The sequence below is a fragment of the Rana temporaria genome, chromosome 3 (assembly GCF_905171775.1).
Source record: "Rana temporaria chromosome 3, aRanTem1.1, whole genome shotgun sequence".
In the NCBI taxonomy this organism is placed as follows: Eukaryota; Metazoa; Chordata; class Amphibia; order Anura; family Ranidae; genus Rana; species Rana temporaria.
In genome coordinates, this window is record NC_053491.1 from 463,262,573 (window position 1) to 463,279,995 (window position 17,423).

The 17,423-nt window shown below is 41.9% G+C and overlaps 1 protein-coding gene across 1 annotated transcript in view; it reads right to left on the minus strand.

Annotated features, from left to right (window-relative positions):
- Positions 1-5,736: 5,736 nt before the first annotated feature.
- The window catches only part of LOC120933549, a 61,602-nt gene continuing 49,915 nt past the window's right edge, over positions 5,737-17,423 (minus strand). Inside the window, exons 5-9 of the mRNA XM_040346807.1 lie at positions 13,134-13,250; positions 12,292-12,313; positions 10,841-10,887; positions 7,591-7,628; positions 5,737-5,981 (exon numbers count right to left, since the gene is read on the minus strand). Of these exons, the coding sequence (XP_040202741.1) occupies positions 5,853-5,981; positions 7,591-7,628; positions 10,841-10,887; positions 12,292-12,313; positions 13,134-13,250 (353 nt within the window). The 3' untranslated portion in view covers positions 5,737-5,852. The remainder of the gene's footprint in view (positions 5,982-7,590; positions 7,629-10,840; positions 10,888-12,291; positions 12,314-13,133; positions 13,251-17,423) is intronic.

Below are 17,423 nucleotides of genomic sequence, written 5' to 3' on the forward strand. Positions count from 1 at the left end.
CTTCAAGCAAACTTTTCCGTGGATTTTTGTCTGAAGGGAGTTGGCTGGATATTTGAAACCGAAACAGTTTGTCCAATAGAGCGTACACATGGTTGGATTTTTTGGAAAACGCTAATTTTGGCAAAAAGTCTGACCGTGTGTACGGGGCTTAAGAGTAAGTATATCCTAATATGGATTAGCCGCGTGTTGCTATGTATTTACGAAAGTACAAAATTACGAAAATTATTATCTAACAAAATTACGAATTTCGAATCAACGAAAATAAATTAGACAGAATTACGAATCATTCAGTATAAAAGAAAATAAAGGAAAAAAAAGGACAAAAGTATATCCCCTATTTTATAGACGCTAAAACTTCGTGCAAACCATTCATTATACGCTTACATAAATATTGACCTAACCCGATGAAGATTTTTTTTTTTATTCGATATTCATTATAGCAAAAAGTTAAAAATATATATTTTTTAAATTGTCAGTCTTTTTTTGTCTATAGCGTAAAAAATACTGGGCCAGATCCTCAAACGAATTACGCCGGCGTATCTATGGATACGCTGCGTAATTTCAAAGTTCCCCTGTCGTATCTCTGTTTTGTATCCACAAAACAAGATACGACGGAATCTGGGCTCGATCCGACAGGCGTACGTCTTAGTACGCCGTCGGATCGTAGGTGCATATTTACGCTGACCGCTAGGTGGCGTTTCCGTCGAATTCCGCGTCGAGTATGCAAATCAGCTAGATACGGCGATCCACAAACGTACGTCCGGGGCCGGCGCATTTTTTTACGTCGTTTGCGTTCGGCTTTTTCCGGCGTATAGTTACCCCTGCTATATGAGGCGTATCCTATGTTAAGTATAGCCATCGTTCCCGCGTCGAATTTTGAAAATGTTACGTCGTTTGCGTATGCCGTTCGCGAATAGGGCTTTGCGTAGAATGACGTCACCGTCGTAAGCATTGGCTTGTTCCGGTTTAATTTCGAGCATACGCTGCGTAATTTCAAAGTTCCCCCGTCGTATCTCTGTTTTGTATCCACAAAACAAGATACGACGGAATCTGGGCTCGATCCGACAGGTGTACGTCTTAGTACGCCATCGGATAATAGGTGAATATTTACGCTGGCCGCTAGGTGGCGTTTCCGTCGAATTCCACGTTGAGTATGCAAATTAGCTAGATACGGCGATCCACGAACGTACGTCCGGCCGGCGCATTTTTTTACGTCGTTTGCGTTCGGCTTTTTCCGGCGTATAGTTACCCCTGCTATATGAGGCGTATCCTATGTTAAGTATGGCCGTCGTTCCCGCGTCAAAAAATGTTACGTCGTTTGCGTATGTCGTTCGCGAATAGGGCTTTGCGTAGAATGACGTCACCGTCGTAAGCATTGGCTTGTTCCGGTTTAATTTCGAGCATGCGCACTGGGATACCCCCACGGACGGCGCATGCGCCGTAAAAAAAAACGTAATTTACGTCGGGTCACGACGTATTAACATAAAACACGCCCCCATCACATACGTTTGAATTGCGCGCCCTTACGGAAATCTTTAAGGATGCAAAAAAAAAAGTAAGTTATGGCGGCGTAGTGTATCTGAGATACACAACGCCGGACGGAGAGAAGCGCCGCGCTTCGTGGATCTGGCCCAAAAACTGCAGAGGTGATAAAATACCACAAAAAGAAAGCCCTATTTGTGGGGAAAAAAGGACATAAATTTTGTTTGGGTACAACGTCGCACGACCGCAAAATTGTCAGGTAAAGAGACGCAGTGCTGTAATGAAAAGAATGGCCTGGTCATTAAAGGGGTAAATCCTTCCAGTCCTTAAGTGGTTAAACTGTATTGGATCAAAGCTTGTTACTTCTCAGGCTAAAAATAAACTCCTTTTCTATCATACGCAAATTTAAATCTTAAGGTAAATCTTAATTATTCTTATCTTTATTTTGTGTTTGTGCCCATGCTGTGCGGACACTTCCTCTTTCCTTCTCACGAAAACAAATTTCAGATACACAAAACCCACATACAGAACCTAAAGTGATGAAATCTCTTCTTCTCTTTTTTTTTACCCATCACATCGACTTCTTAATTTAGAAGCCACTCTTGTACAATTATTGCATTTAAAGGGACACGCTCACCTTGGTCCATGCAAGGCAAAGAGACAGTACCTTCTGGAAGGGCCTCCCCTGACCCCCTTATACTCACCTTGTGTGTAAACTCATGTAGCGCCTTGCTCCCATTGAGTGGGCGCTATGTGTTAAATTATAGTTATCTGAGCAGTAGTTGGGCTCAGAAGGATTATGCTAAATTGTTAGGTCCGTTTCAGTTCAGCTGGATTGCATGATTTTCCCCTTGACGGTGGGTGTCGCTGCCACTGCAGGTCAAGGTTGGAAAGGCAACAGGCTAGACGTATTGGGTATCTCTTTCCCAGAAGCAGCCCAGGGGGCGTGGTCAACCCGCTGTGCATTCTGGGAAGGGGTACTTAAGAGACGGACGCCATTTTGGTGGGGCCTTCCGATCCTGACCTGATGGCCCTCCTGGCCTCAGGTGATGCGTAAGCTGCGTCACCGCCTCAGGGCTGGCTGGCCTGAGGCGCCGCAACTGAAAGTAGGCCCGGAGGTTGCTGGGACCTACTAGTCCAGGGATGGTCCTTCACTATCTTGCCTGCACCAAGGGACATGAACCAGTGGGATTCAATTGAAGGATTTACCCTGTCAGTTTTACCTTACCGTGCTGCAGGGTTGGCTGAAAGATCCTTGGCACCGTGAGTTATGTACTTTGTTTGGGAACTTTGCAAAGTGTGTGAGTGGTTACACTATCTTGTGGCAGAAAATCGTTGGCCCAACGACACTTATCAAGTCTGTAGCAGAGACTTTAGCAAGCTTCGCACCAGCTGCTAGGCCGGTGAGAGTAGGCCTATCTGGTGGAAGCTGGAATCCAGTGTGGAGCTGAGTTAATCCTCTGGATCTCAGGCCTCGTACACACGACCGAGTTTCTCTGCAAAAACCAGCAAGAAACTTGCTGAGATTTTTTTTTTCCGAGAAAACCGGTCGTGTGTACATTTTTCGACGAGGAAACTGTCGAGGATCCTGTCGAGCCAAAAAGAGAGCATGTCTTCTTTTTCCTCGATGGGAATGGAGAAACTTGCCTTGTCGAGTTCCTCGACAGCCTAACAAGGAACTCGACGAGCAAAACAATGTGTTTCGCCCGTCGAGTTCCTTGGTCGTGTGTACGAGGCCTAAGTTTGTACCCGTGATCCGCAAAACAAAGGTACCTGAGTCTCCCCCATCCCTCTACCCCTCTGTTGGAGAACTTTGTTCAATAAAACCCTTGAAGGAGACTTTGTATTGGTGCAGACATTTCTTATGGATAAAGCCTGGTACACACGCAAGGTTTACTCGGCAAGAACCCGCAAGAAAACTGCTGGCAGAGCTTTCTTGCCGAGTAAACCGAGCGTGTGTACGAGGCTTTCAGGTTTCTCGACAAGAAAACTGCCCAGAATCTCAAAGAGAAAAATAGAGAACATGTTCTCCATTTTCTCGTTGTGAGATTCTCTGCCGTTTTCTTGCCGAGAAACCCCAAGACTGTGTATACTTACCTGGTTGACGTGGAAACCCGCGCAGTCTCTTCCTAGGCATAGGTAGGGCGCATGCTCGTCGTACGCGATGACGTCACTGTGTTCTTTCCTTTCAAGAGAACCGCGGTTCTTTTGAAACGAGAGTCTGTACACTCGAGCGGCAAGAGGTTCTTGCCAAGAATCTCGTCAGGGAAAACTACGATTCTTGCCCTTGTGTACAGGGCTTTACCCTTCAAGGAAAACCCCTAAGACGAGCGTAAGGAACAGTAAGGTAACGGCAGGCCCAAATCTAAACCAGCAGCTCCTACGGGGGTAGTGCTACACTCACCCCGATTTTTTTCTCCAGCCATGATGAATGAAGTGATCCTTCCTCCATCAGTGCATTCAGCAACACAGGAGAGCATTGACATCACTCATCTTAGGCATGTCACAGTGTCAGGGCCGTCATTAACCACTTCAATACCGGCACTTACGCACCTTCCTGCCCAAGCCATTTTTCAGATTTCAGCGCGGTTGCAATTTGAATGACAATTGCGCGGTCATGCCAAACTGTACCCAAACAAATTTTTTATCATTTTGTTCCCACAAATAGGGCTTTCTTTTGGTGTTATTTTATCACCTCTGTGATTTTTATATTTTGCGCAACAAATAAAAAAAGATAGATTTTTTTTTAAATAAAACATTTTTATTTGTTTCTGTTATTTTTTATTTTTTTTTTATAAATACGTTTTCTTCTTCAATGACAGGCACTGATATGGCTGCACTGACGGGCACTGATAAGGTGGCACCCATGGGCACCGATGAGGTGGCACCAATGAGGTGGCGCTGATAAGCACTGATGATGGGCACTGATAGGCGGTACTGATAGGTGGCACTGGTATGCGGCACTGATAGGCACTCATAGGCAGCACTGATGGGCAATCATAGGCGGCACTTATGGGTGACACTGATGGATACATATGGGTGGCACTGATAGGTGGCACAGATGGGCACTGATGGTCACTAATAAGTGGGCACTGATGGGCACTGATAGGTGGCCCTGAGGGACACTGATGAGTGGCACTGGTTACTCTGGTGGGTGGCATTGATAGGCATCACTGTTTTTATATGTGCTACTATGGTGCCAGTCAGTGCCCATTTGTGGGCACTGATTGGCATATGTTGGGCATGTTTTGTAACATGTGGATGGCCATGGGGGATGTACCTGGCCATCCACATGTTGAAGGCTTCCCTGGTGGTCCTGTCGGCTTCCCTGGTGTCCTGGGCGGGCATCCGATGGGGGGCTGTGCTGATGAACAATCAGCGTGTACCCCACCCTGTCAGGAGAGCCGCCGCCCGGCTCTCCTCTACTCGCGTCTGTTAGACGCGAGTGAGGAATAGCCGATCAACAGCTCTTTCTTTTTACATCGTGATCAGCCTTGATTGGACACGGCTGATCACGTGGTAAAGAGCCTCCGTCTGTGGCTCTTTACCGAGATCGGTGTAGCGGTGTGTCACCCACGGGCGTGTGGCGACTGTTATCCTGCAGGACGTCAATAGACGTCCAGTCAGGATAACAGAACCACTTCCCGGATGTCAATTTGCTATTGAGCTGGCGGGAAGTGGTTAACGTTGATTGGACCCTGGGCAAAAAAATAATTGATTGGGGCCCCCAACTCTCCACCTGCTCTGAGACATACAATAAATATCAGCTAGACTTAAAATCTGTTTACTGTATCAGATCAGGCAGTGATTGCGATTGGTTTCCAGAGGTTACAGCATATCATTACCACTTACTGACTGGTTGCTAGAGGTTACAGCAGACATTACAGATCACTGATTAGTTGCTTGAGGTTACAGCACATGATTTCTTCTTCTTGATTGGTTGCTAGAGATTACTGTACAGTAATACTGCTCACTGATTGGTTGCTAGAGGTTACAGCACATCATCTCTTCACTGCAGAGGAGCATGATATACATATGAATGCTGCCTTTATTTACATATAAATGCTGCTGGCCTCACCTATTTATATATGAATTCTCCTGTTACTTACATATGAATGACGGTTATTTAAATGTAAACACAGGATCTGCGGGTGAGTCATCTGTACACAACAATAGGGCAGAGCTGGGCAGCATTAGTAGCAACACTTTACTCTGAGATATCAGGACACAGCACAGGACTAAAACTTTTATGCATTCTTTATATTTTTTGGGGTTTGTTCCTTCTGTGGCTTCATTTTTTATTTATTTTTTTACATTTGGTGAAAACTTCAATAAACTCCACTCTGCAAGGACAACTTGAATTTTTTTCTTCAGCTCTTTTTCACTTCAGCGTAGACAGTCTCTGTAGCGGGATCTGGCGGTCTCTCCGAAGGTCCCTTTGTATTTTTGCGCATGGAAGACGCGGAATGATTTACAGTAGAGTATACAATATCTTCACCCTGCAATAGTATTTAAAGAGCTTGATAAGCTTGATATGTAGATCTGAATGAAAAGTGTAGGGGCAGATCCACGTACATCAGCGCATATTTGCGTCGGGCGTAGCGTATCTAAGATACACTACACCGCCGTAACTTACTTTTTTTTTGGTATCCTCAAAGCAAGCGCGCCGTAAGTTACGGCGGCGTAGTGTATCTTTGGCGGCGTAAGGGCGCGCCATTCAAATGGATGTGATGGGGGCGTGTTTTATGTAAATACGTCTTGACCCGACGTAAATGACGTTTTTTTTCAACTGCGCATGCGAGGTCCGTGGGGGTATCCCAGTGCGCATGCTCCAAATTAAACCGGAACGAGCCAATGTTTATGACGATGATGTCATTCTACGCAAAGCCCTATTCGCGAATGACTTACGCAAACGACGTAACATTTTAAAAATTTGACGCGGGAACGACGGCCATACTTAACATTGGCTGCGCCTCATATAGCAGGGGTAACTATACGCCGGAAAAGCCGAACGCAAACGACGTAAAAAAATGCGCCAGCCGGACGCACGTACGTACGTTCGTGGATCGCCGTATCTAGCTAATTTGCATACTCAACGCGGATTTCGACGGAAACGCCACCTAGCGGCCAGCGGAAAAATGCACCTAAGATCCGACGGCGTACTAAGACGTACGCCTGTTAGATCAAGCCCAGATGCAGTCGTATCTTGTTTTGTGGATACAAAACAAAGATACGACGCGGGAACTTTGAAAATTACGCGGCGTATCAATACATACGCCGGCGTAATTTGTTTGTGGATCTGGCCCATTATATATATATATATAGATATATAGAGATATATATATCTATATATAGATATAGATATATATATCAATAACACTGCTTGGCATTTCGGTAATGCAGAGGAGACCTTGTTAGCTCGAACAGAAAGTTAGGAAGTTGTCTACATCAGTGTTTTCCAACTCCAGTCCTCAAGGCACACCAACAGGTCATGTTTTCAGGATTTCCCTCAGATGAAACGGCTGTGGTAATTACTAAGGCAGTGAAACTGATCAAATCACCTGTGCAAAATAATGGAAAGCCTGAAAACCTGACCTGTTGGTGTGCCTTGAGGACTGGAGTTGAGAAACACTGGTCTACATCATAAAAAAGTTACAGAAAACATGCGACTTTATTTAAAAAATTCACACAGCCCTCAAATATTCTCCATAATGTGTCTACTATGTGTATTTCCTATGATTTTTTGCTCCAGCTAGTGGTCATAATGCAGTATTTTCTTGATTGTGGTACCTCAGAAGAATATTGCATTATGGCCACTAGATGGAGCCTTCACTATGGCCACTAGATTATTAGTGAATGCAGAGTCATTTGTACAGCATTTTTTTTTTTGGTATGCATTCCATAGTGTCACATAAAAAAAAAAAAAAGATAAATTAAAGATCTGATCTACATTAAATGGAATATGGTAAAATTGAGCATATAATTACAAGTCAAAAAAAGTTTTCTCAGTGTTGTTCCATAGTATACAAAATAAGTATATTTTGGTTAAAAACTAGGTAAAAAAAATGATAGCTAAATAAATAAATAAATACAAAAAAAAGACATTACCTCCTGTTGTCTTCGAATCATTGTCGGGTTTTCATAACCTGAAAGTTAAGGAGAGAAAAATATGAAGGCCACCATTGCCGACTTCTTATTTCCAAATGCTAGCTGCCTGTCTGGCATGCTGATCCCCTGTTTTTAATACCAGAAATCACTAGAATACAGACTTCTGACTTTTCTCTAACATGCCCGATCTGCCCATTCTGGCCCCGGTATTGATGCCAAAGGATCGATATGACAGCTAAGGAACTAGAACTTTAAAAGGAGCTGAGCTGACCAATGGCAGCTCCCATAGTATTCGAATCGAATTCGAAAACAATTCGATTCGAAAACAAATTTGAATGAAAATTGAAAGCAAATTTGAATCAAAATCTAAAAAAATAAATCGATTTCTAAAAAATAATGCAATAAAATAGAATATAAAATAATAAAACAATAGAATGAAAGAAAGAATAGTAAAGAACAGAATAGAATTTAATGGAATGTAATCAAATACAATAGAATATGACCTGGCTTCTTCTATCTAGCTTCCATTTTCTGAAATTCGAAATTCATATAGAATGAACTCAAATTCGAATAGAAAAATATTAGAGGAGTAGAATAATAATAATAATATATATACATTTTATTCTACTCTATTCTAATATTTTTCTATTCGAATTTGAGTTCATTCTATATGAATTTCGAATTTCAGAAAATGGAAGATAGATAGAAGAAGCCAGGTCATATTCTATTGTATTTGATTCCATTCCATTCTGTTCTTTACTATTCTTTGATTTTCATTCTATTGTTTTATTATTTTATATTCTATTTTATTGTATTCTTTTTTAGAAATCGATTTATATTTTTTAGATTTTGATTCAAATTTGCTTTAAATTTTCATTCGAATTTGTTTTCGAATCGAATTGTTTTCGAATTCGATTAGAATAGAATTTGTTTTCGAATTCGATCGAATTTCGTACGCGGTTTTCGATTCGAAAACGTTCGTTCGGATTCGGTTAATTCATTAATATTACAATTCGGGAATTCGTATGCATCCGAATAATGAAAAATTTGTCCGAATTTCGATTCGGAACGAAACGAAATGCACATGCCTACTCTGCTGTGTGCACCTAAAGCTACGTGGTGTGTACTGCCTGTGTCTGTGCTATTTTTCTCGATGATTTTCATCCATATTGCAGGGACCAGACATTACATTAAAGCCGCAAGCAGTTTTAAATTACTTTTTTCTTATAGTAATCTCATTTTGTGCAGGGACAGTTCTAAACACGTGCCACTTCACAGGCATACTATAGACACCCAGCAGGTACGATATTTAAAGGAATTTTTAAAACTTTTTTTCCACTGATACATGTTCCCTGGGGCAAGACCCGGGTTCTCAACCCTGTTTTTCGACAATAACCTGCATATTAGGCTTTAAAAAGAGCACTTTTGAATTCGAACGTTCGAGTCCCATAGATGTCAATGGGGTTCTAAATGTTTGCGCGAACGTTCGGTCCGTTCAAAGGTTCTGGTGCGAACCAAACGGGGGGGTGTTCGGCTCATCCCTAGTGGCTATCGGGTAATACCAAAGATGCAGTTGTATTTGGCAACAACCTGAAGGGTCGGGTAAGATCTTTCAGATGCATTCTTTTTTATTTCATTCAGACTAATTGGGAGTTACACTATATTGTCAAAAGTACTGGGATGCCTGACTGACTACACCCACATGAACTTCAATGACATCCCAGGCTTCGTCTGTAGGGTTCAATATTGAATTGGCCCACCCTTTTCAGTTATAGCAGTTTCAACTCTTCTAGGAAGGCTGTCCACAAGGTTTAGGAGGGTGTCTATGAGAATGTTTGACCATTCTTCCAGAAGGGCATTTGTGAGGTCAGGCACTGATTTTGGATGGCCTGGCTCGCAGTCTGTGCTCCAATTCATCCCAAAGGTTTTCTATCAGGTTGACGTCAGGACTCTGTGCAGTTCATCCACCCCAAACTCACTCATCCATGTCTTTATGGACCTTGCTTTGTGCACTGGTGGGCAGTCATGTTGGAACAGAAAAGGGGCCATCCCCATCTGTTCCCACAAAGTTGGGAGCATGAATTTGTCCAGAATGTCTTGGTATGCTGACGCCTTAAGAGTTCCCTTCACTGGAACTAAGGGGCCAAGCCCAACCCCTGAAAAACAACCCCACGCCATAAGCCCCTTGCCACCAAATGATTTGGACCAGTGCACAAGGTAAGGTCCATAAAGACATGGATGAGCGAATTTGGGGTGGAGGAACTTGACTGGCTTGCACAGAGTCCAGTCCTCAACCCGATAGAACACCTTTGGGATGAATTAGAGTGGAGACTGCGAGCCAGACCTTCTCATCCACATCAGTGTCTGACCTCACAAATGTGCTTCTGGAAGAATGGTCAAACATTCCCATAGACACACTCCTAAACCTCGTTGACAGCCTTCCCAGAAGAGTTGAAGCTGTTATAGCCACAAAGGGTGCGCCAATTCAATATTGAACACTACGGACTAAGACTGGGATGTCATTAAAGTTCATGTGCGTGTAAAGGCAGGCGTCCCAATACTTTTGACAATATAGTGTATCTTAAAATGATCACACTACTTCTTCATTTTTTAGTTCTTCGTAGTCATCTACATATGAAATATTGCATATAAACATCTCCTTGTAGCCAGTAAGTGCTGCACTTGAGTCTGTTTTCCACCTTTTTACTATGCTGTGAATAGTTTGTGATTTGCTCTTCTGCCCAAACAGCTAGCATTCAGAGAGGAGGGACTCAAATAGAAACATTTGAGACAATCAAGACATGGTTGTGGTTGCTTCTACATCCCCATATTGGAAAGTCCAATGGGCTTTGCATACTGTATATGATAGAATAGCCCTGTAGCAAATGTCTGTAAAATAATGATATAGGGGTTGATTTACTAAAACTGGAGAGCGCACGGTTTGGTGCATAGAAACCAATCATCTTCCAGTTTTTTTTTACAAAGCTTAACTGAACAAGCTGAAGTTAAAAGCTGATTGGCCACCATGCACATCTGCACCAGATTTTGCACTCTCCGGTTTTAGTAAATCAACCCCATAATGTCCTCATTTCACAATGGTTAGAGCAGAGATTCCCTGTTTACTTGTCATGATTAGGGAGCTATCAACATGCCTTATTGTAAGAGATGAGAGACATGAAAGTTCTCTACAGTATGGAGAATGTATGTGTGTGGTGAGGGGATTCTGAAGATTGACATTCAAAACATTTACCTCCTTTTTGGTCATCTGATATCTCTATGATCTCAACAATTGTCTCCCTGGTGAATAAATGTAAATTGAGATAATGAGACAAACAGACAGATTATATTGACAAAAGAAGATAGATAGACAGATTATATTGACAAAATAAGACGGATAGACAGACAGACAGATTATATGGACAAAAGAAGATAGATAGATAGACAGACATGCAGACAGACAGATTATATTGACCAAAGAAGATAGATAGACAGATAGACAGACAGGTTATATTGACAAAAGAATATAGACAGATACACAGATTATATTGGCAAAAGAAGAAAGATAGACAGATAGACAGACAGACAGATTATATTGACAAAAGAAGATAGATAGACAGATATGCAGACAGATTATATTGACAAAAGAAGATAGACAGACAGATTATATTGGCAAAAGAAGATAGACAGATAGTTTATATTGACAAAAGAAGATAGATAGACAGATAGACAGACAGGTTATATTGACAAAAGAAGATAGACAGACAGATGATATTGACAAAAGAAGATAGATAGACAGACAGATTATATTGACAAAAGAAGATGGACAGTTAGACAGATTATATTGGCAAAAGAAGATAGACAGACAGACAGATTATATTGACAAAAGAAGATAGATAGACAGATAGACAGACAGACAGATTATATTGACAAAAGAAGATAGATAGACAGATAGACAGACAGACAGATTATATTGACAAAAGAAGATAGATAGACAGACAGACAGATTATATTGACAAAAGAAGATAGATAGACAGACAGACAGGTTATATTGACAAAAGAAGATAGATAGACAGATAGATCATATTGACAAAAGAAGATAGACAGACATACAGATTATATTGGCAAAAGAAGATAGATAGACAGATAGACAGACAGACAGATTATATTGACAAAAGAAGATAGATAGACAGATATGCAGACAGATTATATTGACAAAAGAAGATAGACAGACAGATTATATTGGCAAAAGAAGATAGACAGATAGTTTATATTGACAAAAGAAGATAGATAGACAGATATGCAGACAGGTTATATTGACACAAGAAGATAGACAGACAGATGATATTGACAAAAGAAGATAGATAGACAGATAGTTTATATTGACAAAAGAAGATAGATAGACAGATAGGCAGACAGACAGATTATATTGACAAAAGAAGATAGATAGACAGATAGACAGACAGACAGATTATATTGACAAAAGAAGATAGATAGACAGACAGACAGATTATATTGACAAAAGAAGATAGATAGACAGACAGGTTATATTGACAAAAGAAGATAGATAGACAGATAGATCATATTGACAAAAGAAGATAGATAGATAGATAGATAAATAGATAGATAGATAGATAGATAGATAGATAGATAGATAGATAGATAGATAGATAGATAAATAGATAGATAGATAGACAGACATACCCAATACTGTTCTGTTTGCTACCTATGGGAAGAAGTGAAGAAATAATTACAGTACTGTGTGCTGATACATGGACTGTCTCTTTTGTACTCTCCTCCATACTTTCATTATCTACAAACCTCTTTATGGATAGGACAAGTCCACAATGATATTTCTCAATATTTAATGTAAGTTGTTGCTCCCAAGCCTGTGCATTGTAAATAACACATCTCAAACCAGCCTTCCTTTTCTATTCCCACTTAGAAGAAGCCACCCGTTATATGCCCCCTTACAATGCATCCCTCAGCCTGTCTTCTTCTGGTGGGCCCTGGGTATCATAGTCTGACACTGGGTGGGGCCTCCAAGGGAGGCACAAAATAGGTTGACTACTCTTCAATAAAGTGAGCGTGTTTACTTTTTTATATTTAATTTGTAGATATTTATGCTCATTCCAAAATTCACATTATTCTTCCCCAATCAATGACTAAAGTGATGTGACATTTTACTAGAAAAGCAAAAAATAAATAAAAATTGCTGTGCCTCAACATTTCCACAGCCGTCGTAAATAATCCCCATGTGTTCAACATGTATACTTCCTGTGAGGGTCAGCTACTGTACATCTACTGTAGTAGCCATATTGTGTTTTTTTTCTTATTGTTATATTTTAGGAAAATACTGCATTGTGGTAATTAGATAGAACTGACAAGCATAGGAAATACACATAATAAACACATTGCAGGAATTATTTGAAGCGGCTATGCGAATGCTGAGAACTTTGTACAGTATTTTATTTTTTTATAAATGGCCCCCTTTCTATCATTTATGATTTGTGTTTTTTATGGTTTTACAACTACAGCAGATTTACCTCTTTGTTTCGAGAAGTAGATGGCCAAGGAAATGAAGATGACCAGGAAAACAAGGACCACACACAGTACGATTATTGCTATTGGCGATAGTTTATTTTGAGGGATCTTTTCGGGATCTGGAAGTTAAAAAAAACAAAAGCAGTTAATAAATGGTATCATGGCCAAATGGCAGTGACTTTGTTTGTCATTTCTGTGGTGTAGGTTTGTATCACCACCTAAAGTGGTTGTCCTAATCTCAGTGAAGGATAGGTTGTTCTAATGGCCCTAGCCCTATCCATCTATGGACACATCCTCAACTGGGAATTCCCCTTGCCTGGAACCATGATTAGTATCACTATCCAATGTAGATGTCCTCTTCTCCTTGAAGGGACATGTCTTCTTATGACTCTGAACCCTCTTCTTGTATGGACATGTGCTCAATTCTAACCTCTCCTTGACTTGAACAGTGATTAGTATTACGGCACGTACACACGGTCGGTCCAAACCGATGAAAACGGACTGAAGGACCTTTTCATCGGTCCAAACCGATCGTGTGTGGGCCCCATCGGTCCGTTATCCTTCGGTCAAAAATTTTAGAACTTGCTTTAAAATTGAACCGATGGACGCCTAACCGATAGGTCAAAACCGATGGTTAGTATGCAAAAGCATTGGTTAAAAACCCACGCATGCTCAGAATCAAGTCGACGCATGCTTGGAAGCATTGAGCTTAATTTTTCTCTGCACGTCGTTGTGTTTTACATCACCGCGTTGGACTCGATCGTTTTTTTAACTGATGGTGTGTAGGCACATCAGACCATCAGTCAGCTTCATCGGTTAACCGATGACAACGGTCCTTCGGACCATTTTCATCGGATGGACTGATCGTGTGTACGTGGCCTTTCTGTTCGAAGCAGTTCTCTTCTCCTTGAAGCGACAGGTCCCTAGATTAAATTGAGCCATTGCCTTCTAGTTATATGTCCTCAACTGAGACTTATACTTTCCTGGGACAATAATTAATATTACTGTCCAATGTGGTTAGCCTCTTCTCTTTGAGGGGACAAGTCCTCTAATGACCCTGAGCCCACTTCTCCCACAGACCCATCCTCAACTGGGTCTTCTTACCTGGACCATTGATTAGTATCACTGTCCAATGCAGTTCCCCTCTTCTCTTTGAAGGGACAGGTCCTCGAATGACCACTAGCCATCTTCTTCTATGGACACATCTTAAATTGTAACTTCTCCTTGCCTTGAACAATGGTTATTATCACCGTCCAATGCCCTTTCCTTCCAGGACCATGTCCACAACTGGGACTTCTCCTTGCCTGGAACAAGGATTAGAATCCTGTCCAATGTGGTTGTCCTCTTCTCTTTGAAGGGACAAGTCCTCTAATGACCCTGAGACCACTTCTCCCACAGACCCATCCTCAACTGGGTCTTCTTGCCTGGACCATTAATTAGTATCACTGTCCAATTCAGTTGCTCTCTTCTCTTTGAAGGGACAGGTCCTCTAATGACTACTAGCCATCTTCTTCTATGGACACATCTTAAATTGTAACTTCTCCCTGCCTTGAACAATGGTTATTATAACCATCCAATGCCCTTTCCTTCCAGGGACATGTACTCAACTGGGACTTCTCCTTGCCTGGAAAAAGGATTAGAATTCTGTCCAAAGTGATTGCCCTCTTCTCTTTGAAGGGACACGTTCTCTAAGAACCCTGAGCCAACTTCTCCCACAGACCCATCCTCAACTGGGTGTTCTTGCCTGGACCATTGATTAGTATCACTGTCCAATGCAGTTGCCCTCTTTTCTTTGAAGGGACAAGTCCTTGAATGACCACTAGCCATCTTCTTCTATGGACACATCTTAGATTGTAACTTCTCCCACCTTAAACAATGGTTATTATCACCGTCCAATGCCCTTTCCTTCCAGGGACATGACCTCAACTGGGACCTTTTCTTGCCTGGAACAAGGATTAGAATCCTTTTCAATGTGGTTGCCACCTTCTTCTTGAAGAGATTGGTTCTCTAATGACCATTAACCCTCTTCTTCTACAGAAACATCTTCACCTGGGACTTTTTCTTGCCTTGGACAATGGGTATTATCAGTGTCCAATGCAGTTGTCCTCCTCTCCTTGAAGGGACAGGTCCCCAAATGACCTTAAGACTGTTCCTTCTATGGGCATGTCCTCAACTGGGACTTCTTGCCCGAAACAAGAATTTGTATCACTGTCCAATGTGGTTGCTACATTCTCCTTAAAGGGACAGGTCCTCTAATGACCCTGAGACCACTCCTTCTAAACACACTTCCTCAACTGGACTTCTCCTTGCCTGGAACAATAATTAGAATCCTGTCCAATATGTTTGCCCTTTTCTTCTTGAAGGGACAGGTTCTATAATGACCCCGAGCCCTCTCTTTTTATGTACAAATCCTCAACTGAGACTTCTCAGTTCCTGAAACACTTATTAGCATTAAGGTACCTAATTGGGCTGACCTTAAAGTGTGCAAGCCATACTACAGTATGTGCTTAAAGGTGGGTGTTCTTATTTTTATCATAGAAAAATTAAGAATACAGACCAAAAAAGTCAACAGTGTTTTACTTGCATTTTAATTGCCCTGGAGCTGAAACCACTATACACAATTGAAACCGCAGAATTCCAAGTTAAGCTCCAGCACTAAATGGATTCCAATCAAAATCATCTAAAAGAGCCCTGAAGGAGGGAGTGCTACAGCCCTCCAAAATATGTATTTTTCCATGGCCACCAATAAAAGATTGAATCCGAACTAACAAGTTGTAGGACACTTGCAAAGAGTCTCTTGACAGCCAACTCCCCAACCCAAGTTCCTTCTTTGCACTCCCTCACCGTTCCATTGCTCTGGGAGCCAAACCCTGTGCAAGTTCAATATTGGATAATGTGGGAAATTACAAGGGGTTAATGACTTGGTCCTCCTCCTCACATGGACAAAAGAAAAGTCGCGCCACAAACAGTCTATTGAGTCACAATCAATAAAGGTGTAATTTGGTCCGTAGTTGATTAGATGGCACTTGTATGGTCACAGGTTTATTCGGATACAATCCTTGCAATGGCAACTCCTACGTTCCACACCACCCAGTGACACATATGCATGAAGTGACCCTCCACCGGAAAAAGGAAAGCCGCTTACCAGAAGGCAAGCGGTTAGGGCAGATGGCTATAACCCAGCCTAGGCCTTTAATCCTCGGATGTTCCCACCAGGAAGCCCTCTGTCCCCTGAGCGTGATGTAACTCAGCTCCACCGTTTAAATGTAAATAAGAAAAGAGGCGCACATCCGGCCACACCACAGGATTATCATTTATCACACATCCTGCTTACTGAGGATGTGTGATAAATGATAATCCTGTGGTGTGGCCGGATGTACTGAGCCTTCTCTAGTCACTGTGGACAGAAAGAGTTGAGAAATTGTCTGAGAAGGTTCTCATATATCCAACAGTGTCTGCTTTACATTACACTGAAATAGTTTCTTCAGAAAACAGTTCATTACCTTCGATTGAGTCACGCTATGTGCGCCTCTTTTCTTATTTACATTTAAACGGTGGAGCTGAGTTACATCACGCTCAGGGGACGGAGGGCTTCCTGGTGGGAACATCCGAGGATTAAAGGCCTAGGCTGGGTTATAGCCATCTGCCTTAACCGCTTGCCTTCTGGTAAGCGGCTTTCCTTTTTCCGGTGGAGGGTCACTTCATGAATATGTGTCACTGGGTGGTGTGGAACGTAGGAGTTGCCATTGCAAGGATTGTATCCGAATAAACCTGTGACCATACAAGTGCCATCTAATCAACTACGGACCAAATTACACCTTTATTGATTGTGACTCAATAGACTGTTTGTGGCGCGGCTTTTCTTTTGTCCATTTTGTCTTGTGTTTTCGCACGCCAGCTGCTGCCTGGGGTTGGAGGGTTGGGGAGGACACCAGCGCGGTTTCTTGTTGTTTTTTGTTGTATCCTCCTCCTCACATGATAGTGCTTGTCAGTGTCAATTGGCTGCTGGGCTTGAGTGTTGCATAGACCTGTGCATTTATTTTCATCTGAATGCATTTTTGTCCGAATTTCATGGATTTTCGCGTTTGTTTTAACCCCTTAACCCCCGGACCATATTGCTGCCCAAAGACCAGAGCATTTTTTGCGATTCGGGACTGCGCCGCTTTAACTGACAATTGCGCGGTCGTGCGACGTGGCTCCCAAACTAAATTGGCGTCCTTTTTTTCCCACAAATAGTGCTTTCTTTTGGTGGTATTTGATCACCTCTGCCGTTTTTATTTTTTGCGCTATAA